Source organism: Osmerus eperlanus, chromosome 15, assembly GCF_963692335.1.
Source record: "Osmerus eperlanus chromosome 15, fOsmEpe2.1, whole genome shotgun sequence".
Classification (NCBI taxonomy): domain Eukaryota; kingdom Metazoa; phylum Chordata; class Actinopteri; order Osmeriformes; family Osmeridae; genus Osmerus; species Osmerus eperlanus.
The window spans coordinates 4,195,984-4,221,137 of NC_085032.1; the positions used below are offsets into that span (position 1 = coordinate 4,195,984).

General features: G+C 41.6%; 1 protein-coding gene across 6 annotated transcripts in view; it reads left to right on the top strand.

Annotated features, from left to right (window-relative positions):
- Positions 1-25,154, top strand: part of dlec1 (DLEC1 cilia and flagella associated protein) — a 206,508-nt gene that overhangs the window by 157,572 nt on the left and 23,782 nt on the right. For 2 of the 6 annotated variants that reach the window (XM_062479022.1, XM_062479023.1), the window contains exons 31-36: positions 4,437-4,559; positions 4,848-4,942; positions 5,184-5,271; positions 18,916-19,137; positions 20,261-20,422; positions 20,672-20,825. In XM_062479022.1, coding sequence (XP_062335006.1) covers positions 4,437-4,559; positions 4,848-4,942; positions 5,184-5,271; positions 18,916-19,137; positions 20,261-20,422; positions 20,672-20,825 — 844 coding nt within the window. Of the gene's footprint in view, positions 1-4,436; positions 4,560-4,847; positions 4,943-5,183; positions 5,276-17,825; positions 17,961-18,915; positions 19,138-20,260; positions 20,423-20,671; positions 20,826-25,154 lie in introns of those variants that run through there. The other 4 variants (XM_062479025.1, XM_062479026.1, XR_009932247.1 and 1 more) reach the window with 4 other exon arrangements.

Consider the following 25,154-nt stretch of genomic DNA (forward strand, 5'->3'; position numbering starts at 1 on the left):
ATTCAGTCAGATACCTTGAGGTTCAAGATCGTGATCAAGAACAGACCACTTACCAGAAGAGGAATTCTCTCAACAGTTAGCTCCATATATGATCCTCTTGGTATCCTGAGTCCTGTTGTGTTGTCTATCTCCTGCACAAATCTTAAGGGATCTGTGCAGGAGATCACTCAGCTGGGATGAAACCATACCTGAGTCAGTTGCTAAGAAATGGATGAGTTGGCTGCAGGAACTTTGCTTTTTAACCCTTGTGTTATCTTCGGGTCATTCTGACCCATCAGTCATTGTGACCCACCGTCGTATTGCGACAACTTTACCGCATACCAAAACAAAGTGAATCATTTTCTTTTAACCGTTGGGCTGTCTCAGACCCCCCACATTGCGATGGTTAAAAGAAAATTATTTGTATTTGTTTTTGTATTGGGTAAAATTGGGTAAACACAACGATGGTTCGTTATGAACCTTTGGGTCATGTGACCCGAAGGCAGCACGAGGGTTAAGGGACCAAAAATAATTGGACAAACTAACATAATCATAAATCTAATTGTCACTTTTAATACTTGGTTGCAAATCCTTTGCAGTCAATGACAGCCTGAAGTCTGGAACCCATAGACATCACCAGACGCTGGGTTTCGTCCCTGGTGATGCTCTGCCAGGCCTCTACTGCAACTGTCTTCAGTTCCTGCTTGTTCTTGGGGCATTTTCCCTTCAGTTTTGTCTTTAGCAAGTGAAATGCATGCTCAATTGGATTTAGGTCAGGTGATTGACTTGGCCATTGCAGAACATTCCACTTCTTTGCCTTAAAAAACTCTTTGGTTGCTTTCGCAGTATGCTTCGGGTCATTGTCGATCTGCACTGTGAAGCGCCGTCCTATGAGTTCTGAAGCATTTGTCTGAATCTGAGCAGATAATATTGCCCGAAACACTTCAGAATTCATCCTACTGCTTTTGTCAGCAGTCACATCATCGATAAATACAAGGGAACCAGTTCCATTGGCAGCCATACATGCCCACGCCATAACACTACCTCCACCATGCTTCACTGATGAGGTGGTATGCTTTGGATCATGAGCAGTTCCTTCCCTTCTCCATACTCTTCTCTTCCCATCATTCTGGTACAAGTTGATCTTGGTCTCATCTGTCCATAGGATGTTGTTCCAGAACTGTACAGGCTCTTTTAGATGTTTTTTGGCAAACTCTATCTGGTCTTCCTGTTTTTGAGACTCACCTATGGTTTACATCTTGTGGTGAACCCTCTGTATTTACTCTGGTGAAGTCTTCTCTTAATTGTTGACTTTGACACAGATACGCCTACCTCCTGGAGAGTGTTCTTGATCTGGCCAACTGTTGTGAAGGGGTTTTTCTTCACCAGGGAAAGAATTCTTCTGTCATCCACCACAGTTGTTTTCCGTGGTCTTCCGGGTCTTTTGGTGTTGCTGAGCTCACCAGTGCGTTCTTTCTTTTTAAGAATGTACCAAACAGTTGATTTGGCCACACCTAATGTTTTTGCTATCTCTCTGATAGGTTTGTTTTGATTTTTCAGCCTAACGATGGCTTGCTTCACTGATGGTGACAGCTCTTTGGACTTTAATTGAGAGTTGACAGCAACAGATTCCAAACACAAATACCATACTTGAAATGAACTGTAGACCTTTTATCTGCTCCTTGTCAATGAAATAACGAACTCCCTTTATGAGGGAATAACATACACCTGGCCATGGAACAGCTGAGCAGCCAATTGTCCAATTACTTTTGGTCCCTTAAAAAGGGGGGGCACATATCAAATGTGTTGTAATTCCTACACCGTTAACCTGATTTGGATGTAAATACCCTGAAATTAAAGCTGAAAGTCTGCACTTAAAGCACATATTGATTGTTTCATTTCAAATCCATTGTGGTGGTATACAGAGCCAAAATGATGAAAATTGTGTCAATGTCCAAATATTTATGGACCTAACTGTATATCTGATGAAAACGTATTGTATATAGTTCTGTTAATATGCTCCTTTCAAAGACAAATGTTCAATAAAATATATTTTAGACACACTTCTGTAGCTTTTATTTATTACATTATTACCAAGTCTTGTTAGATCACGTTATATCCATTAATTGGTGTTTGGTTTTGTAGGTTGAACATATAAAACACAGGCCACATTTGTACACTGATTTTAAATTGAAGGCAGTGTGAATTTCGTGGCCTTTCGTTTGAATATAAAGTTGACAGTAAGCTATGGTAAGTCTGCATTATGGAAGATTTCTGTTACCAAAATAACTATTAAGCTTTCTTTGCCTGGCGAGAACAACGACGGAGCTAGGTGTTCAGGTTAACAGTTTATTTAATCCGATACAATGCGTTGGAAATCATACTCAAATCACAAAGAAAAAAAACAACGTGATGAGTTCCATCTAGAATAGCCCTATATTTAGCCCTATAGCCGATTTCTTAAAACCAAGTGAAAGGAATACTATACAGTGACAGCATACATTTCCATAAAGTTTGCATCATGTCTCTGATTCTTATCGGACTTGTACCCCATTCTGCCACTGCAATGCCTTAGCTCACACGCTCGCGACCATATAAGCAGAGCCTGTTTAAGGAGAGCCTGCCCACTCCCTATTGAGCCCCATTGTACCGAATTTTGTTGCAGTTCTACCAGAGTTCCACTGGATGTGATCGCGGTCAAGTGCAAAATGAATGGGAGCCTATGGAGCTAAACGGCTAAATGTCTCTTTCACCTGATGTTTGTTGAGAAATCTCAGATTTGATTGTAGTTTTTGCATGTTCAACATGAATTATAGGTCAAAATTTGAATGAATGAGTACTTATGCCCTTTCGATTTCTTACAGGGTGAGTCGTTGTTGCCCATAACACGCTAGCATTCTGCTAATGAAAGTTGATTGGTTAGTGAAGGACTGACTACAACCAGAGATCCCGCTTGATGGCATCCGAAGTGAGATCAGAATGTCAGAGCATTAGCAACATTAACAACAACATTAGCAAGCCAAAACTCTTTCTAGCATGTGTATTGACAGGGAGAGCCTAACCTGTCAGCTGTGTTGTCGATGCCTCGAGAGAAAAAAGGAAGTGACCAGAGCTTGCCGTAATGCGGTATCTCTGGCCGTACAATGTGTATGACGTCATTGACATTTTAAAAGGCTTTGTAGAACAATAGGCAACTTTTAAAAAATCTAAAACCCAGCAGTGTGTATTTTTTTTACCTCCCCTTTTGAATTCAACATTCAAATTACTAGACAAAGAATTATATCCTGAGAAAAGTGGATTTTGAGGGGTATAGCTCCATTTATTCTGTACTCGACCGTTAGCGCCCTCATATGGAACTAGAGTGGAGCTGCAGAACCCGGAAGTTTCCCGAGAGTGGGAGTTCTCCCCATATGAGACATTCTCTGATATAAGTCTATGCTCGCGACTGGTTGTCGCAAAGTATGACGTGTACAGCTAGTTGCAATGGCGCACAAGTCTCGGAGCTAGGAAAAAAGCGAGCCACTGTTTAACGCTGGACCGGAAGAGCCGGAACTGGAAAGATGGAGCGGTCCATTTTGCGCTCTGGCTTGCCTCACTGCGCCACTGAGCACTTTTCATAGAAATGAATGGGGATGCCATCTTGGAAGACAGAAGTAGCTGTGTCTATTAATATATAAGTCTATGATCTTTACACACGGTAAACGCTCAAGTGGATGTAAGTGTTTGGTTGTTGGAGCTTAATTGGACACATTTACATTTAGTCATTTAGCCGACGCTCTTATCCAGAGCGACTTACAGTAAGTACAGGGACATTCCCCCAAGGCAAGTAGGGTGAAGTGCCTTGCCCAAGGACACAACGTCATTTTGCACGGGCAGGAATCGAACTGTTAATTTCAGATTACTAGCCCGATTACCTAACCGCTCAGCCAGTGTGAGTGAGAAGAGAGCGCGTCAGCTATTTTACTAGCAATAGACTGTTTGTTTTTAAGTCCAGATAGCAGCCCCTCAGTGGCTTTAAAGTTATAGACTTAGCCATTATACAAAAAATAGACCAAAATTTGCTAAAACACAACAAAAGTCACAGAGAGTAAACCATTAGACAGCATGAGGGCAACTGCAACCTTTAAAGTTGTTTATGTTTTTGTATGAAATATAATTATTTGTAATTGGTATGCATATTGTTTTAATCTTGATAATTGTTATATTTTATTGCAACTTTTTTTCTTTCTTTTTTTGCGTCAAAACTTTTTACCCGTGTTGGTCTCTGAATAATACATTTATTTTTAAATGCAAAACGTTATGTTTAAATGTATATATTTTGCATTTTAAACTTTAAAAGCATCTTCTGTTTGAAATTGAGCAAATCTTTTCTGTTTCTGTTTGCAAAGAAAATAGTTGTCTGACAAAAAAACTATCTTGCTGCAAACAAACTGACACTGTTCTAATTGTTGTTCTAGGTGGTTCCAGCAGGGGGTTCCAGCACTATTCATGTGTCCTTCACTCCTCTGACTATTACAGGAATGCATAGCAACCCAGATTGTGTGGGCTTTGCTCTGGGATTTATGAGTCTGGACTTCAAGGTACCTTTAAAGGCCTGCTTGTCTTTTAGGTTGATACTTGGATTAATACCAATTCTATGAATGAAAACCTTACATATGGCCAAAATGTATTTAACATGTTAAAAAGTTCACACAATGCCAACATTCCCTAAGTCATAAGTCAGTGTCTCACACAATGTAATCATTTCTTTAGATAACGTTTTGATATTGTATCATGTTTTTGTGGTAGACTATTTGAGGCCCTATGACTAGAAAAATACAAAATGTCAACCAATAAGCTTACTTTTGCTATATTCTGACATACCTCAGGTGGCTTCCTGTGTCTCAGGAAAAGTTCAGCGAGCACAGGGCCGGGATCTGAAACCTCTGAGACTGAATCTTCAAGCCTCTGTCAGACCTGCAGTGTAAGTCAATGCATTCAGTCATACTATCAACTGATCGTGTTGAAAAGCTGCAACATGATTCATTCTTTCAACACTGAGCTAACCAACTCAGCTAACAGCTGTTGCCTATCACCTGAGGCTAATAGTTTGTTCATCTGTCATTTTCAAGTCTTGCCAAACAATATAGATAGGCACAGTTCAAGAGGCATTACACAAGTGGTTCCATTCAGTCATGCAGTGTATGATGGCTTTCTCATCATAGGCTGTCAGTGCAGATGGAAAAGGGTGAGGAGACAATGGAATTCTATGCTGTAGCCAGTGATTTACTGCTGGAGGACACAGGCACTGAGGTGGGTAGGTTATTTCTGCCTTGTAGGATTATAATCATATAGTTAACAGAACTATATTTTTATGAACTATATATTTATGTTTGTCTTGGAGTATTAACTATTTTGGGACTACCTAATGGACTTGCTACACTTTCAAGCTCACATTCTGTTTTACTTTGTAGTGAGGTGTGTGTAAATCACCCTTTTTTTACTATTGCATATTGTAGTGACAAATTTTCCTTTTTCTAAGCAATTGTTTTTTCCAAAGCTCTGACATTGCTGAATGGTTAGAACTTTTGATGTTTTGACATGTTTTACTTATCATGGGTTTGCACAATTCTGAATTGCCATCCTTGAACAAACAGCTAGCAGGCTACTCTCAGAAGCCCGCTGTTAACTCCTAAAATCGTGTTCAATACAAGTAGCAGTTCAAACAAAATGGTCAAAGTAATCCTTTTCTTTTTTGAAGACAAGTATACTCCAGTAGAATAGCTGTTTCACTAACAATACACAGAATTACAACCAAACGATTGTCAAAATGCTTCCACACTATATAGCATCCTTCAACTCTTAACTGTTCATCACTCATGTGTCGTAATAATAATGCACATGCTCACTAACCAATTGAATATACTTCTAGAAAACTAAAACATATGTAGGATAAGCCTTTACCTTAACCCTTGTGCTGCCTTCGGGTCACATTACCCAAAGGTTCATAACGAACCATCGTTGTGTTTACCCAATTTTACCCAATACAAAAACAAATAAAAATAATTCTCTTTTAACCTTTGCAATGTGGGGGGTCTGAGACAACCCGACGGTTAAAAGAAAATGCTTCACTTTGTTTTTGTATGCGGTAAAGTTGTCGCAATACGACGGTGGGTCACAATGACTGATGGGTCAGAATGACCCGAAGATAACACAAGGGTTAAATACTAAATGATTACTGAACTAGAGGGTACAATTTCTGGGGACATTTTTAAGTGGGCTTGCGGTTGCCCCGGCTGGGGTAGTTTGTTTAACTATATCATATCCAAATATTTGGAGAAAGACTCGTTTTCATGGGTATACATTTTACAACTGTTATTCCTGTATCTTTTAAATAAATATGTATACTTATTTAAGAAAATTGCATAAATTAAAAAGCATACAACATACATTTGTGGCTTCTTGTTTACACTTCAAAGTACTGAGAGTGAAAGTATAGAATTAAACCGGGTTCTCTTTTAATCTTCCTGAGTGCAAGAGGTTGAGGCAATTTGTGGTTCACATAGTTGATAGTTGCATCAAATTTAAAATTGGGCATAATAAATTATGACTCAAACTTGCCCAGAAAATGTTCCTCTTCTACTGATGTTTGAAAGCATTCAGTCATATTGCATTTAATTAGAGTTCAGTCAAGACACTCACGTGATTGATTTCACCATTTATTCATACACATGACAAATGGTTTAACATTGGCGGAATGGATGTACATGGGGAAGCACTCCCTGCCTTCACTGCAGCATGCATGACACGAGGCAGGAAGCAACAAGTTAAATCCCCCACGAGACAGACAACACAGGGGAGAAGGGGATGGTGGTGGGTGGCAGCAGCGCAGAACACAAGGTAATCGAGGACGCGTGTGCGTGCGGCTTTATAGCGCACGCACACGCGTGTTATGGGCAACAACGACTCACCCTGTAAGAAATCGAAAGGACATAAGTACTCGTTCATTCAAATTTTGACCTATAATCCATGTTGAACATGCAAAAACTACAATCAAATCTGAGATTTCTCAACAAACATCAGGTGAAGGAGACAAATTTAGCCGTTTAGCTCCATAGACTCCCATTCATTTTGCACTTGACCGCGATCACATCCAGTGGAACTCTGGTAGAACTGCAACAAAATTCGGTAGCATGCATGAAATGAGGCAGGGAGCAACAAGTTAAATCCCCAAAACACAGACACTCCGCCAGTCTATACTATGTGTAGAGCGGGGCGTCGCTCCTCCTGAGCCTCAGGAGGACCACATGACATCCCACTGTTACTAGCGACAAAACAAGGCGTTTCCAGATACCCAGGTCATGCCATTATTACAATGACTACGGCTATGTGTGAGACAAATGTGTCAGCGGTGCATCCGCTGTTCCCAGGGCATCTAAACGGACGTCTCCATGTAGACACTGGATTCTGATAGCGACGTAGTGCATCAGAGGACGTCTGCGGATCACCACGGCTGCATGGAGATCCGAAGAGACATACTAACATTGCATTGTATAAAGCCACCCAACCACAGGACACATGCGGACCACATTGGTCACCGGAGGTCTCAGACCCGCTCGGCTTCCTGAGCGCCCGCTCGGCTTCTTTTAAAAGGGGGAGTGTTAGGAAGACGTTTGTCTGCTTTCAGCCCACTGCTTCCGTGCACCGCTCATTGCAAGATGGATAGACGGGCTCCCCAGAAGGCTGCATGATGAAGGATCCACAGAGCGAACGTACTGGACACCTGCCACCAATGCTTTGATGGACACGGTTGCAGCTTGCGGGACTCGAAACGGTGCACCCTGCAAAGGGCACAGCACAGACATGTTTACAGGCAGAGGGCTCACAGAGAACGCATCATGGTATGTATAAGAATATTGAAGCTAGGCAGGGGTTGACGGTATTCACTTGCCCTTTGACAAGGTCACAGATCGGGGAAGCGTCCCTGCAGGCTACCTGCAGCATGCAGATACCTATTGCAATCAGTATAGCTGGATTCATGCAGACCGTCTCACAAGCTTCTCGGTTCATCATTATCGTTACTCATTTTCTGACGCATTGATTACATCAGACACGTGTTCAGCATTGTCAGTACACATTGGTATATCTAAAGGTGTAACCGGGCCAGGGTATTCTTCTCTGCCTTGAGAAAATGAAGCTCAATGCGCCAATTGAAAATGTTCCTCTTATGATGTCATAAGACAACATGCGTGCAAATGACCGTAGACCAGATAGGCTACAATATTAGGTGACCACTAAGGCCTGTATAAGCATCCAAAACAGGTCATGGGACCTTAAGCTGCGTCTCTAATAAGTAAGAGACATAACTAGTAGTATATGAAATAGCAGCAGGATTAGCATCATAGATTAATTCCTTTACAGGACACATCCTATTAAACTATTACTGCTATTAACCAACAACGTTTGCAGTCTCCATTGTTAGGCTACTTAAAATGTCACTAGGACGATGTACTCCAGTGCTTCCGCTGTAGTCATCATACCGCTGCTCGGAATTGAATGAACGTCATCAAACACGAGCGAGTAGATTGGATCTGCTCCACAATTCTAACAACCAATTTAAACGGCGCGAATACAGCTAGCACTTCCGCTGGGCTCGGTCAAGCAGTGCCAAACAGGGCAGCTTAGTAACAGTAACACTACTAATGGCTAGTAGCTACCTAGCGAACTCTGGCTGCTTCTTCGAATGCGGGCTTGTGCAGCAAAGCATTAATGCTCCCATTATTGTAGACTGAAAAGCGTGCACATTGCATTGTCCTTGCACCTTGATATATCCAACCCTACACCCCGCAATCGATCTGACACCTGTCCAACAGGTCAGTGCACCTGAGAAAACCTGAACGTGATTCACTACAGTACCTGCAAATGTCGCTCCTCGGATATGCCAGACATGCCGCGAGTGCTCGTGGTCGGCTCCTGAACGCGAGCCCCCTTTGGACAGCACAACAGCAAAACGGGAATCGGAGCCGCCCTTCGCCGGAGCCTTCCCCGGGCAGCATGCAGGGGAGCGGATGGAACGGCCTCGACGCACTCGAGGAACAAACAGCTCCTAGTGGCCGAACCCCATGTTGTACAACGGACAGTCCTTTTTGTTGTCCGACAAGGCCAAACGGGAACTGCGCCTGACTCGGCGCCCCGAGTTTCCACCGACCCCATCGGTGCAGGGCTCCTCGGATGGAGAATCATCGAAACCTTCGTTCAGATCCCCAAAACACGCACACACCGTCCAGGACCGAAGAGACGGACAGGGAAACACGAACGACAGACAGGCTAACACAACACAGAGAATGGGGAGCGACCAGCAATGGCAGCAGCGCAGAACACAAGGTAATCGAGGACGCGTGTGCGTGCGGCTTTATAGCGCCGCCTATCAAGCTAAGCCTATGGGCTGAGAACACGGCTATGGGTGATATGGCGCGTGCTGCACGAGTGCCATGCCTGAACTAGCTTCGCTCATGAAGAGCAGGTCATGTTGTTGAGAAGCATTTTTTTTACATATTCGCAAAAATAAATTTCACATTATTATAGCAGCCAATAAATCTAAAGGTTTGACAGTAAAATATAATAAGTTCGATATGAAGGCGTCACAGGAATAATAAAAACGAGCAATCATTAAGGTCGGACCAGCACTAATGATTGTACGGCATTCAGACTGCATGAAATGATTAAACAGGTTACTTGTTTGTCTGCTTCCCGTCAGTAGTCAGGCAGCATGTTTATGTGTTTTGGAAGAGTGACTTTAAAGGGAGGGGGTGGGACATTTTGGTTTGAATCCTTTCAATCTCGATATATAATTGCTATGTTTGCAAAACTTGCCTTTAATAAAGAAACCCCTTCGAAACAAGATGATTTAAACAACTACGCAAACGTTGTCACTCTATGGCCTTATCTTAGCTGGAATTGAGATATCTCTACAAACATTAGCATCTCCTTACCCTCTTATGCCCTCAAAAAAATTACATAAGCTTGTAATGTATTTTAGGAAAACAGGCTGATATGACAAGTTTGCTGTAAAAACTGTTTGAAACACAAACATACTAAAGGAGGTTTTTGGATATATATATATATATAGCTGAAAAGAAACAGAGAATATTTTTGTTGTACCTTTATGCATAATAAATGCACTTTTGGACCTCTATCCCTGGATCTCCGCGACTGCTTTATCTTGGATTATGACTCATTAATCCCACTACTGTTTAGGCAGTGGCTATTTGAATGGAATACTTTTGTTACTTTGTTATCATCTTGAGAAAGTCTAAGATTATAATGACCTGGAGGCCTCTGGTTCCCAGAGCTAATAGTATTGGTGAAGGAGAGGCCATAGAAATCCGGTATCCAGACAGACACACAGACAAACCGTCGCCCAATTAAAGTAGAAAGATTATAGTAGAACGATTAGAGTCACTTCACAACAGTTCCAACCAAGCATGTCAGACTATAAGTGCCATTTAGTCATTTAGAGTAGCAAGAATGAGTTGTTTGTTAATTTGATCATTTTTTGGTGTCAAACAACACATAAAACGCCTAAAATGTCCTGCAGCGTGTAGCACCAAACATTGCAGGCCAGCTACTTTGTATCATGTACATTTATCTGTTTTGTTTCCATTTATTGTGTAGTCAGTTAAATGTGTTTTCAATCTAAAATAGATAATGATTGTTAATTTAATTAAGGGTTATTATAATACTGCAAAGCGAAGGGATACATGTATAGTTAAAAGTCCCAGTGCTATTATACTCTGTATTAGTACTCATGTTTTAGTACTCATACTCTTGCAACTTCTTGTGGAGCTGTCCAGGCTCTTCTGTACGGAGCCCCTGAAGGGACCTGTGAAAAGAAAAAAAAGGAAACGTTCTCGTCCGGACGCGTTACAGTTTCTGGTGTGTGGATAGCATAAGCTATTGCCTAGATATTGTTATTGCCTTCATTCAAGACACTTGTATCGTTTACATGTCGGCTACTGTTTTATTATTGACTTGTAGCCTATTTATACAAATATTATAAGCCTAACACTAGGCGATAATATAGGCCATAGTAAAACAGGCCTATATATATAGTAATATAGGCCCTAGTAAAGCAGAGAGTCTATCGTTTCACTTAAATGTAGGGTACATTTAGACCTAACTGTTTTGGTAAACGGGACTTGTTAAACATGCTGGCATTCTTTTATTTATACACAAACATCATAATTTGCAACGTTGACAACACATATTTAATAAAGGGTTATGTAGAGGAGCAGTAGCCATATATGTAAATATAAATGGAAAGTAAACTTGAAACTATCTAATATATTTTGTGCAAATAACTTGTTATTTTCAAATTATTTTCTCGTCTGAACGAGAAAGTGGTTTAGTTTTTTTCCACAGGTCCCTTCAGGGGCTTCGTACTTCTGAAGTGTCTATCCTTCAGTCTTGATTATTTTTTTCATAAGTTCAGATTCAGTAAAATTGCTTAGTTGGAACTAACTGTTTTGACTGTAATCCGTCTACAATGATTGAGAGACGGTTTGTCTATGTCTCTGTCTGGATTCCGGATTTGCAACTCGGCAAATTGCGTTGCCAAGCGCAAGAGGAAGGGCGGTCACGGTGAAGCTGGAGGAGCTGAAATGCATGAAAGACCCTTTGTTACGGTTTTTCAAATCAAAAGAAGAAAACAACAGATTTTAAGGGATTTTGGAGAAAGAAGACAAGAAATAAAGAATACATCAAATGTGGCCAAGAAAGGATTCATGTCAGGAGGATCAAATAAAAGAAACAATCAGACTGAATAAAATACATTATTACTATAATACAAAATAAATGCAGTAAATTATCTGGGTGCTAAGGTGTGCACTGTTAAAGAAATGGTGCAACTTTGGCTGAAGGCCAAAAAGGACATTGCAGCACATCAGGCCAGTGTTATGACCAGAATCAGAATTGTGTTTCTTATATACTAGTGTAATAATTGGACCAATACGCTGTTCCTATTGGTCCAGAAGATGTTCTCAAAAGTTAATAAATCAGTTTATATACCTCCTGAAAGCTCGCAGAGGTAAATAAACGTTTTTACGGACCTAGCAACAAGCGGTTGCCTTGGAGATGTAGCCATTGACCTTAACAACGTGGCATCTGCTCGGCAACAAAGTAGCCTAAATTGCCAAAAAAACAAACTAAAACAACCAAATATGTTTTTTGCACAGGTCCGCAAACACCCCACAATCGCTTCCCGTTTTAAAGAAGTGTCTGAAGCAGACAGAAGACGAATTGATGTTGTTGATATGTTGCCTTGGAGATATAGTTACGTCACCAGTGCAAGTGCAGCTGATTGCTCTGACAACATGGCGTCTGCTCCAGATTCGACGTGTTTGATTTGGGATCTTCCCACGTATTGTTGTAGTATATAAGAAACCAAATGTTTACTCCTCGACAGGTCAGCAAACGCTTTGTCGCCTCGATTTGTTAAAACGATTTGTTCGACCTACGGTCTCGGTTAACAAACGTTTTAACAAATCTCGGTTTACAAAGGCGTTTGCAGACATGTTGAGGAGTAAACATTTGCTGTTTATTTGCCAAGTAAGTGTTCACAAACAAGGAATTTGCTGTGTTGGGCAGGTGCATATATATATTTTTTATTGTATATACAAATGCTGACAGAACTATACAATATTAAATACAACTAACAATTTGAGAGTGAAGTATGTGATAAGTGACAGAGTGTCAGTGTCAGTTGGGGGCCTTGTTTATAAGGCTAGTAGCGGAAGGGAAGGAACTGTTCTTATGGCATAAGGTTTTGGTTCTGTAGGACCGCAGCCTCCTGCGGTCCGCCTGTGACTGAAACAGAGTGTCCAGGGTGGGAGTAGTTGGCCACAATCTTCTTCACTGGCCTCATTGTCCTTGAGATGTACAGGTCCTCAAGGGAACTCAGATTTCAGCCGATCACCTTCTCAGCAGTGCGGATGATGCGCTGTAGTCTGTTCTTGTCCTTGGCAGTGGCAGCAGCGTACCAGATAGTGATGAATGAGGTGAGGATGGACTCAATGATGGCTGAGTTGAAGTGCACCATCATTGTCTTTGGCAGGTTGAACTTATTCAGCTGCCTGCAGGAAGTAAATCCTCTGTTGTGCTTTCTTGGTGAGGGAGCTGATGTTCAGTTCCCCACTTGAGGTCCTGGGAGAGGATGGTGCCCAGAAAGCGGAAGGACTTCACGGTGATAACGGGAGTTGCACAGGGTGATGGGGGTGAGTGGGGCTGTTTTCTTCCTAAAGTCCACAACCATCTCCACTGTCTCCAGAGCAATGAGATCCAAGTTGTTCTGGCTGCACCAGGTTGTCAGCTTCCCACCTATAGTCAGACTCATCCCAACCAGAGATGAGCCCAATTAGGGTGGTGTCGTCTGCAAACTTCAGGAGTTTGACGGGCTCATGACTGGAGGTGCAGCTGTTGGTGTACAGGGAGAAGAGTAGAGGAGAAAGGACGCAGCCCTGAGGAGATCCGGTGCTGATTGACCGGGGAGTCAGAGACGTGTGTTCCCAGCTTAACACACTGCTTCCTGTCAGACAGGAAGTCTGTAATCCACCTGCAGGTGGAGTCAGGCACGTTCAGCTGGGAGAGCTTGTCCTGAAGCAGAGCCAGGATGATGGTATTGAAGGCAGAGCTGAAGTCCACAAACAGGATCCTGGCGTAGGATGGGGGGTCCAGGAGCCGAGTGCACCAGCTGGGCGTACGCCTGGGCATAACGCTACGTCCGACGTAGAACTGAAAGTTACGACCAACTTCAACTTACGACTAGTGCACCAGTTAGAGAGAGTCGTCCGTGATTGCACAAATCCACTGTTAATTTTTTTGGTGATCGATTTCCAAGCTGATTGTTTCTGTTTGTTTGTGTTGATATTTTTAAATTTTCCCGTGAGCACGCTTCTATTGTGAGTATACAACTCTATAAGTTTTCTAATTTTTCTATCAGCAGGGCTGGACTGGGACAAAAAATCGGCCCTGGCATTTTTGGCCCAGGCGGCCCACACCTACCGTGACTAGTCAGACACATTCCCTGCAGACAGTCCTTAAAATATGGATGCATTCTATAATATGAGTTGCCTAGTGTTCTGCGTTCATGTGTTTTTGAACCTTCAAGGAGGGTCTCAAGACTTATCTGTCGATCTTACACTTAAATAATTAATTCATTCTTAGAGTATGATTTGTATATGGTATAAAAAAATATATACATATTGATATTTGATATTGTATTGTGATTATTACTATTTTGCTTAATATTGGCTTAACAACTTTTAAAACTGTTTACTGTTAATTTAAATTAATGTAAGATTCATATTTTGTGGCTTTGGACAAAAGTGTCTGCTAAATACAATACAGAAACACACACACAGCCTCCCTCCCTTCATCAGTCCCTGTTAATTTGCCTACTCTTTACCACGTCGTCAACTACTCTTTCTTCCATCTTTTCCTCACTTGCTCCCATGGCCCTGTCATGGTCACTCTCCTCCTCCTGGGCTTCTTCCCTGACTGTCAATGTTTCGGCCTCTCTGAGACAGCCACCTCTCCTCCTTCCTCTACAGGTAATGCTGATGTGGAAGCAGCTAAAGCAAGGGCGTAGGTTTGGTCCCAGCTTTGGTAGGGACACTGCCTGCCTGCCTGCCAGTGACAGTGGGGATGGTGTGTTCAGGGTGATGAGCTGTGTTGCTTTTACGCCAAACATAACGTTTTGCATTGTTGCCAAAAAGTTCGATTTTGGATTCATCTGACCAGAGCACCTTCTTCCACATGTTTGGTGTGTCTCCCAGGTGGCTTGTGGCAAACTTTAAACGACACTTTTTATGGATATCTTTAAGAAATGTCTTTCTTCTTGCCACTCTTCCATAAAGGCCAGATTTGTGCAGTATACGACTGATTGTTGTCCTATGGACAGAGTCTCCCACCTCTGCTGTAGATCTCTGCAGTTCATCCAGAGTGATCATGGGCCTCTTGGCTGCATCTCTGATCAGTCTTTTCCTTGTATGAGCTGAAAGTTTAGAGGGACGGCCGGGTCTTGGTAGATTTGCAGTGGTCTGATACTCCTTCCATTTCAATATTATCGCTTGCACAGTGCTCCTTGGGATGTTTAAAGCTTGGGAAATCTTTTTGTATCCAAATCCGGCTTTAAACTTCTCCACAACAGTATCTCGGACCTGCCTGGTGTGTTCCTTGTTCTTCATGATGCTCTCTGCGCTTTAAACGGACCTCTGACACTATCACAGAGCAGGTGCATTTATACAGAGACTTGATTACACACAGGTGGATTATATTTATCATCATTAGTCATTTAGGTCAACATTGGATCATTCAGAGATCCTCACTGAACTTCTGGAGAGTGTTTGCTGCACTGAAAGTAAAGGGGCTGAATACTTTTGCACGCCACATTTTTCAGTTTTTGATTTGTTAAAAAAGTTTGAAATATCCAATAAATTTCGTTCCACTTCATGATTGTGTCCCACTTGTTGTTGATTTTTCATAAAAAAAATACATTTTTATATCTTTATGTTTGAAGCCTGAAATGAGGCAAAAGGTCGAAAAATTCAAGGGGGCCGAATACTTTTGCAAGGCACTGTATGTGTGAATGGTAACATTCATGGATAACATTGCCTAAACATCCCTTAAAAAACAGCAATTTAATGCAATCTTTACCAAAATGGACAATTCATCTTCTCACCTGAACCCCTGATGTTGATTCATCACCAACCTGCTTTACATCTTTAGCTTCAGGGTGCTGTTTTTCCTGCACAGTAAGTCATCAATTTAATACAGACACTAAGTTGACTGCTGACATTGGTTGAGATTACAGGGATAGCCATATTACAATCCAAGGGATCATATAGGCCTACTTATTACCAGTTAATATCACTTTTGAGTTGCTAGCCTGCTAGTACTAGGCTAAACTAGCACAGTCCCATTATGTGGGTAGGTTAGCAGCTTTATCCTTCTGGTTCAACAAGGCCAGCTGCTGCTAACACACTGGTCGAAAGATTGCAGACGCGAGGGAAAGATTTAATACAAGCAAAAGTTACATGATCTACTACACTAACAATTTTCAAAACATGTTTCCATTGTAGAATGGGTGGCGATGTAAGGCTAGCAGTTAACAACGACCTTCTTGATAGTTAGCTAACTTAGTTACTCTCTGGGTGGGGAAAAAACTTCTTATATCCCTCTTTTTTTGGGTGGCATTTTGAGTTTACTTTCTACATAGCACAAAAGGGTCAAAAATATCAATGCTGAGACCAAACGAAATACTAATATGAGGCTTTATTATTTCCTGGTGTATTTAATAGCTTACCATGTCAAACTACTGCCCTCTTTCTGCAAGTCACGATTCACGAAGTTTCAGCCAATTAAATGACATCATCTTGTCTTGCAGGCTCGAGGCGCATTGGTTAACTTGGAAATGTATTTTTCACTTTTCTGGGCGACGAACATAGTATAGATAATAATACGAATGAGTTTTGCAAATATATTGTGCAAAATATTTTTGTCAAAAATTAACAAAATATTGGTGGGGACAATTGTGTCTTTCCCAAACTTGATCGTGACTAGTCCCTATCGACCCTATGTAAACCTACGCCCTTGAGCTAAAGACCCCCCAAACATGTTTGAATTTTTGCACATTTTGTGGCATTCACCTGTAGATTTTTTATCTTTTTCTCCCTTAACTTTTCTGCGCTTCCCTTGCGCTTTGGTGGTGCTTTCTCCATTTTAGCGATGCTAAACTTTAACAATGCTAAACCAGCATACGCATTAGCCAACAGCTTGTGTGGCCTGCGGGAGGCGATATTATGATTCAGGGGAAGGGGGTTCCTGGATTTGATTGGGTCAGGCCAGTGTCAATACAGAAAATTAACCAATGGGCCGGTGTCAGTTCTCTATGGGCCGGCCCGACCAAAACAATTTTTACCAATGGGCCGTCAGTTCTTTATGGACCGTCCCGAAAAAAAGCCTATAAATTATATCGGCGATTCGGCCCAAAAGTGCGTCGGCCCACCGGGCAAATGCCCGGTATGCCAGATGACCAGTCCAGCCCTGTCTATCAGTAAAATGTATTTTCCTTTTCTTTTGGTTTTCTTTATCCATGGCTTGTTTTGAAGGGAGCTAGGCTAGAGTGTGCTCTTAAATGTGTTGCTTGGCAACCATCGACGCTTTCGCATTTTCACAAGGACGCGAATCTTAATTTTGAGCAGACATCAGTGTGTTTACTTGGAAAGATTACTGTATATTTACACTTTTGATTTGTATTTCCATCGTAAGTTTGGTCTTAAATTTCATTTAGAAGTGGCATTAAAAGGTCTTAAAAAGTCTTACATTGAACTTCTTTATACCTGTAGACACCCTGAGTCACTAAGTCCTGTTGGTCTTGGCTTTTTGGGTACAGGGATGATGGTGGAGGACTTGAGACAGGCTGGCACATGCGCTGCACGTCAGACGGTTCACGCCTCCGCATTACTCCGTTATTGTATGATATTGTACACCTTGTTGGGCATTATCCCTTACATAATGGACACCCCTGCAGCCAATCAGAATTGAGTAGTCACCCAGACCATGGTAGACCACTTATTGTCCAAATTAGCACAGCCTTTTTCAAACTCCAGAAATAAATAGGCCTAAGCTATTAGCGTGTATCATTTGCTTCATTCATACATGAAACAAGTACCATTATAGAAGGTCTGTGTACTTTTGCATACATTCCTTTTTCTTTTTTCAACCCATAAATTAAAAACGACAAATTCCTTTTTCAACCATGACCAAAAGATAATAATACGAACGGTTGTTGTATTTTATTTTTTTTGCAGATCAAGTTACAGTCTCAACTTGGTGTCGGGCGAGGTTGTTGAGAATCCAAAAACAAAATCGAGTTTGAGACAGTACTGCAACACATGAAGAAGTCAATAACTTCCAAGTCACAAAAACATTTCCAAATCAAGTTAGTTTCTGGATATCGTTTTTCATTTTCCAATTTTGATTTCTCAATTGAATAATGAAAGAACGAATGATACACTGATTCAAGTAAACTGTCATTAAAAATACATGCACTCTCTATCTTTGTTGTTTGGCCACAGTGTCACCATCACAGCGACCAAAAACATTGCATCTCAACTTTGCAGAGCTATTGTAAGCTGATTCTGGGGGAAAGTATTTTTTTTATACATCTGAAAAACAGTTCAGTGCGTGTTTCAGAGTACTTTCATTTTATAATCTGGAGGCTATCCATTTGGAAGTCAAGATATAATTTGCAAAATCTTTGTGGAAGCTTCGCATTCCTGCAGGCATTGTTAAATATGTTGTCTTAAAACAAGCAGAACAATACCGAATATGCCATTAATCTGTAAAACTTGTTTGGGGTGGCTTTACCCCCTGGGATCTTATTTCTGATGGTATGCAAATGAAACAAGGACACTAGATCACAGACAACAGGTAAATTGTTAGCCTGACGTTGTCATACTCATAATTCTAGTCAGAATATGAGTCTGAAAACTTTCCATTGGGCTGTGACTACGGGGTGTGTTTCAACCGAACTCGTAAAACAAATGCCTCTTCGCTCAATTGGATAGACCTACAAACAATCAGAGCAACGTAATATGTTGTTTGTTGAAAACGAATTCAACCCAAGGGCTCTTTCGTGACGTTGTTGATTACGTTACTGTTGATCATCTGTCCATCATCGTATAAAGCCCGCCCTGGCAATTTCATTGGTCCGCCCAGATCCTGGTTTTATGTAGTTGTTCCCAATACGAGACCCTCCAGACCCAACTTCCCGACCAAATTGTTTTGTGGGCGGGGAGAAGTTGGGCTGGCAGCCAGGCTAGTAAATTGTGTGAAAGTGTTGAGTTTCTAGATCTAGATGTGAAGAACCAATATCCAGTACATCTTCCTGTTTCACAGATGGCTGTGCAAAAGGACTGTGCCATTGCAAAATATTTCACAATCAAGAACACAACAGAGATGCCCCTGGGTTTCAGGCTGAGTACCCAGGCTCCTTTCACCGTGCTCCTGGTCAAGTCCCATGCTCAGACAGAGTCCCACTCCAGCACCCAGGACAGGACAGCTAGCATCCCAACAGGGGACGACCAGTTCCTGGTGCTCCAGCCTCAACACAACATGCAGGTCTGATAAATGGAGATAAAATAGTCATTTAATTGGACTTGTAAATGACACATTGAAGTATGTCATACAGTATACTTGGCCAAAACTGTATTTTATCTATGTACTTGGAGGGTGTAAATGTTTGACACATTGTGGCTCAAATTTTGTGAAGTAATCAGGTTAAATTGATAACTTCATTGAGTGGTGGATGTTGATGATCATGATGATTGATGATGGGCCACCTAATTGAAAGAGATTGTCTTGTGGCACAAGGCGTACAGTATGGTTTTCAGAGGTGTTAGTTAAAATCTTAAAAAAAAAATATGTATATGACTAATTAAAATACTTTCAGTACACAGTATTATTAATAATATGTATTATTATTTGAGTACACAACCCTAAACTAAAGCTTAACTTTGGGTCCTATTTTTCAATGTCATTTTGCATAGTTTTCAAATTGTGTACCGACAAATAATTTACAATGATTCGAAACCAAAACCAAAAAGATAAGCAGGGTAGCACTATCATTGCAAAATCATATGATCTTGCATTGGATTAGCAAGATCATAGCCACGTAAAAATGTATCTAGGAGCAGGGTAGTACATGACCATTATGAACATTGTTTGATTGAAGATTTGGTATTCTTCATTTTGGTATTATTTTTCAAATTTGCATCATACGCTCCATGTATCCACTTGAGATTACCATCTTCTACCATCTATGTTTTTTGGAGTCATATGTTGAGATACAGCAAACATGGATTGCTTTTTAGAGAACCACTTGTAAATACAGTACAGTAAATTGGGTGGAGATCTACTATTTTCAGCATTGGGGAGTATGGCAGACATGTTCTCATAGTTTCAATGGCCTTGCTTACTTTAGTGCCATTAAAAGGTATTTTGGCTCAATATTTCTTCAGATGTTGCTTGGTGATCGTCTGGACATGCATACCAAAGGTGCCTGTACTGCTCAGGGGCTGGTCAGAAGGAGATGTATTACAATTCTAAGATGAACGAAAACACTTTTCTGCTAGGACCCCTTATAAATAGCTTAAAATGATATATCAATCAGGCAAGCATCTCATGCATCTTGTGATTCCCATCCGAGTCCTCATAATCTCTGTCCTCCTCCCATGATTGGCAGGTGAAGGTGGCCTTCCACTGCTCCCTGTCTTTGCTGGCCTATCTGAGACAACCTACAGAGGAAGCCCCTTCTTCTGTGACACTAATGCGCAGTGACAACGGGGAAAGGAAGTTAAGATTCCATCAGAACCTCAAAGTGCATTACCGCAACAATAGCCTGCAGGTGAAAGACCTCTCATTCAATGATACACAGACTACTAAATAAGTAAATCTTGGTAAAACTACAAAGTATACTCTTTATTTTTTGAGTTGTTTATAGTAGTAATATATTTTAGATCTATAGTTTTAAAACATCAACAAATTATGAAATAGCACTAGCCATTATTGTAACATAGAAATAGACAGATTTGTTTCCAGTTTTTTCACACAATATTTCCCAGTATAAACAATTGAATGCCCTGTCCTCGTCCAGAATGTGCCTCTCTGTGCCACCCTGGTTCTGCCCACGGTTCATCTGTCCTGCCCCAGCATTGACTTCGGCACCTGCTACGTGGGGCAGGCCAAACTCAAGGAGGTGTACCTGCATAATCATGGGATTTCCTACAGCTACTGGAGAGCAACAATAGGTTAGAATAAAAGGCAAACTATGTATTCAGACACCCAACAATGTTTTTGTATTGCTGAATTGCAAATGAGACATTGAAATGTTGTTCTGTTTGACATTTTATTTTTAAACACTGCAACTCAAAATACATTTTTGAAAGGTGACATTGGTTTTATGTTGGAAAAAATGTATATCTGGGCTGCATAAGTATTCAACTCCCACACGTTAATACTTTGTTGAGCCACCATTTGCTGTAATAATAGGTGCGTTCGACATGGACTGACTTCATGCAGCGCTGCAGCCGGCTGCAGGCGGCTAACTTGAAACAGTGAATTCTGGTTAGAATTTTTGTCCGACTTGAGACGGCGCCGAGGCTATAGGTGTGTTCGACCTGGACTGCGGCTGCATGAAACGACCGGCGAGAGTAGCCTCTTGCAGTCGGGGATGGGTTAAAAACGCCTACTTAAAGTCGGACATTCCTGCTTCTCGTGGTTTGCTGCGTTGACGTCAGTCATGGCCGATCAAGCCCTGTTTGCTTACTTTACTTTATTTATAATTAAACTTAGTCTTTCCGTTAGTGAAGAGGCGGACTAAAACCCTTTCTTCAACTATTTTTTAATTCAATTAAACTGTTTGGTCAGGATTTGAGCGTTGGCGAAACTGAAGGTGTCAGAATAATTACAAAACACGCGTAAAAGTTGTCGTGTGTGAGTCTGATCAATCATGAAATAGCTGTGTCGTCATTAGAACCCGTGCAGTTGCTCTTGAGAAAATGCGCTCGGCTACACAGCCGGCAGTTCTCGAATTGATCTCACGGTACTTTGATGGCTACGTCACAGTGACCTAGCCTTGGCGCCGTCTCAAGTCGGACAAAAAGTCTAACCAGAATTAATTGTTTCAAGTCAGCCGCCTGCAGCCGGCTGCAGCGCTGCATGAAGTCATTCCATGTCGAACGCACCTTATGTCACTAGGTGCGTTCGACATGGACTGCGGCTGCATGAAACGTCCGGCAAGAGTAGCCGCTTGCAGTCGGGGAGGAGTTGAAAACGGCTCTGTGAAGTCGGACATTCCAGCATCTCGTGGTTTGCTGCGTTGACGTCAGTCATGGCCGATCAAGCGCTGTTTGCTTACTTTACTTTATTTATAATTAAACTTAGTCTTTCCGTTAGTGAAGAGGCGGACTAAAACCCTTTCTTCCACACATTTTTAATTCAATTAAACTGTTTGGTCAGGATTTGAGCGTTGGCGAAACTGAAGGTGTCAGAATAATTACAAAACACGCGTCAAAGTTGTTGTGTGTGAGTCTGACCAATCATGAAATAGCTGTGTCGTCATTAGAACCCGTGCAGTTGCTCTTGAGAAAATGCGCTCGGCTACACAGCTGGCAGTTCTCGAATCGATCTCACGGTACTTTCATGGCTCTGAGCATTCAACACATCAAGTTGGCTTTAGCCCCGCAACCTCCCGGAAATTGCATAGTCAGCAGATGTCACAAGGGTTCCCTTGCACAAGTCTGTCATTCAGATAAAGGTTATACAGCGTAAATAAGATATGTCTAGCAAAATATGTATCACTTATATATAGTCTATAATTATGTGCAAAATTATGAATTAAGTGCATTAGCTTCACATCGGCGTTGTGTGTTGTGTTGGCTGGTAAGTGCATTTTTTATGTCATGACATAGCGGGACAATAAATGTATAATTATAATAAGGTAGGCCTAATAAAAGGAGATGACGGCATGGGAGGGGGCTGTTATGATCATTGGATTCACAATAGTGTAACCGATCGTTCTTGAAGACTTATACTTTATAATAACAGGGCTCCTTGACTGATTCTGCCGGCCACACTTTGTCTCCACTCGCGACTTCCTCCTTCACAATCAAAGTCCCCCTTTTCTAATTCCTGCCTAACATTATAACAGCCCACTCAATAAAATAGCTTACAATAGCATTTCGGAAATATCAACAGGTACAAATTAGTAAATGAGCATTTTACAACTTCTTACATCTGGCTGCAATGAATGTCCATACTTTGTACAAAGATTATTATTATAATGAGCTCAATATTTGTGGTGGCACGCACCAAAAGAAAATAGACCGCAACAAATGTATATATTTTTTGTTTTGTTTTTACTGTTTAACATCGCAAAAAATAATACTAATTCACAAACTTCTTGCCCCGTTCGCTTTCTCTCTCTCACTACAACTGACCCGTCTGTGAACAGCTCCCTCTCTCCGTGCACGCTCTGAATTAATGCGCAGGACAGACGGCTTTTTCCTTCAGAAAAGACGGACGGAGAATCAATCCAGAGTTTACGAATGGTTTAGCCCAATCCCAATGTCCAATGCCCAATCTCACAGACTCTTGGACTTTGAGGTTCGTTCTCACCAAGTCTGTGAGGGTTTAGGGCTGTTCCACAGTCAAATCGTCAAGTGCGCGAGGGCTCGTTCACAGACATTTTGAGCCCTTTGTGTTAATCCGCATTTTTGCAGATTAACAAAAAGGACTTTAGCTAAGGGAATTGCCTACAATTGCCACAGCGTTGTGATGTGAAAGATGAGGGTACCAGGGGAAGCCCGGAAGCAAGAAAAAAATCACTTACTAAGTGACATCAAGTAAGTTTATCAGGGTTTAACCCTTGTGTTATCTTTGGGTCTTTCTGACCCATCAGTCATTGTGACCCACCGTCGTATTGCGACAAATTTACCGCATACAAAGACAAAGTGAAGCATTTTCTTTTAACAGCTAGGCTGTCTCAGACCCCCCACATTGCGATGGTTAAAAGAACATTATTTTAATTTGTTTTTGTATTGGGTAAAATTGGGTAAACACAACGATGGTTCGTTATGAACCTTTGGGTCATGTGACCCGAAGGCAGCACGAGGGTTAAGGGGGACATTGGGATTGTGCCTTAGTATCATAATTCTCTTCACAAATTTATCCAAACTGATACATGACATACATGTTCAGTAATCAGAAGGTTGCCGGTTCGATTCCTCGCCTTACACAATGACGTTGTGTCCTTGGGAAAGGCACTTCACCCTACTTGCCTCGGGGGAATGTCCCTGTACTTACTGTAAGTTGCTCTGGATAAGAGCGTCTGCTAAATGACTAAATGTAAATGTAAATACATACATATAATAATACTCATAGTTAAATACATTTGGCAAATATAAGAACACGAGTCCAACGTAACGTTGAATTACATAAAGCTCAAAAACCTTTTGAGCAAATTAGCTCAATTATCTCAAAAGTTAATTTGAGCAAAAAAATCTCAAATTAATGCTAAACCTTTTTTGTCCGTACGTTCTGCGTGCTCGCATTACTTGTTGGGTGTGCTTTGCCTTCGGCAAGGGCACAACCTTTGTTCTCTCACATATATATTTATTTATTGTTGTTTATTTTCGCCGCCCTAAGGATTAGTCAATATTTGGACTACATACACAACGGCGGTGTCAAAAGGTTCGTCTTGGTAGCAATTGCGTTGGTTGTATTTTTATTTACGTTCCGTTGTATGGTTTAAGTAGAAATTGCGTTTTTGTGGTGAAAAGTGAAGCTAACGGTGGCTAATTTGCTAGCCACAGTCACTGACGTTACTAACGTCACTACGTCACTAACGTCACGAAAACACGCGTGACTACCTTTGGCAGAACATTCGTTTCGCATCTGTTAACTTGGGGGATAGCTAGGCTAACTATAGCTTTACTGCAAGGCAGCTGCAGAAACGCCACAAGCAAAGAGGCCAGGGTGATAACTAACCCCTGTGCAACCGACGGAAGCAAGCACACCCTACAATTTCCCCAGAAATTGTACCCTCTCTAGTTGAGTTCTGTATTTACACTCACATCAAAACGATACTAGGACCTAGGTTTGGACTAGGCCCCTAATGTTTACAATGTCTTGCTCCGCCCCTGCCTACCACCACAAATGTAATCAAATTATGTGGGAAACACTGAAGCTAATTTAAATGTATTCTTGAGCTGTAAGTAGACTTATGAGAAAGGAATGCTTGGAATGTTGGGTAACTGGATTTGAGTAAGCTAGACAACTTTGGAAGGAACTTCAGAACTTCAGTGACATCTTCAACCTCTCCCTCAGCATGTCTGTACTCCCCACCTGCTTCAAGAGGACCACCATTGTCCCTGTGCCCAAGAACACCAGGTCACCTGCATGAACAACTATCGCCCGATAGCACTGACCTCTGTCATCATGAAGTGGTTCAAGCGTCAAGTCAAATAATTAATTTGCTCCTCACTGCCTCCCACCCGGGACCCTATGCAGTTTGCACACCGGTCCAACAGGTCTACAGACCATGCCATCGCTCTGACAATGCACACCGCTCTCTCCCA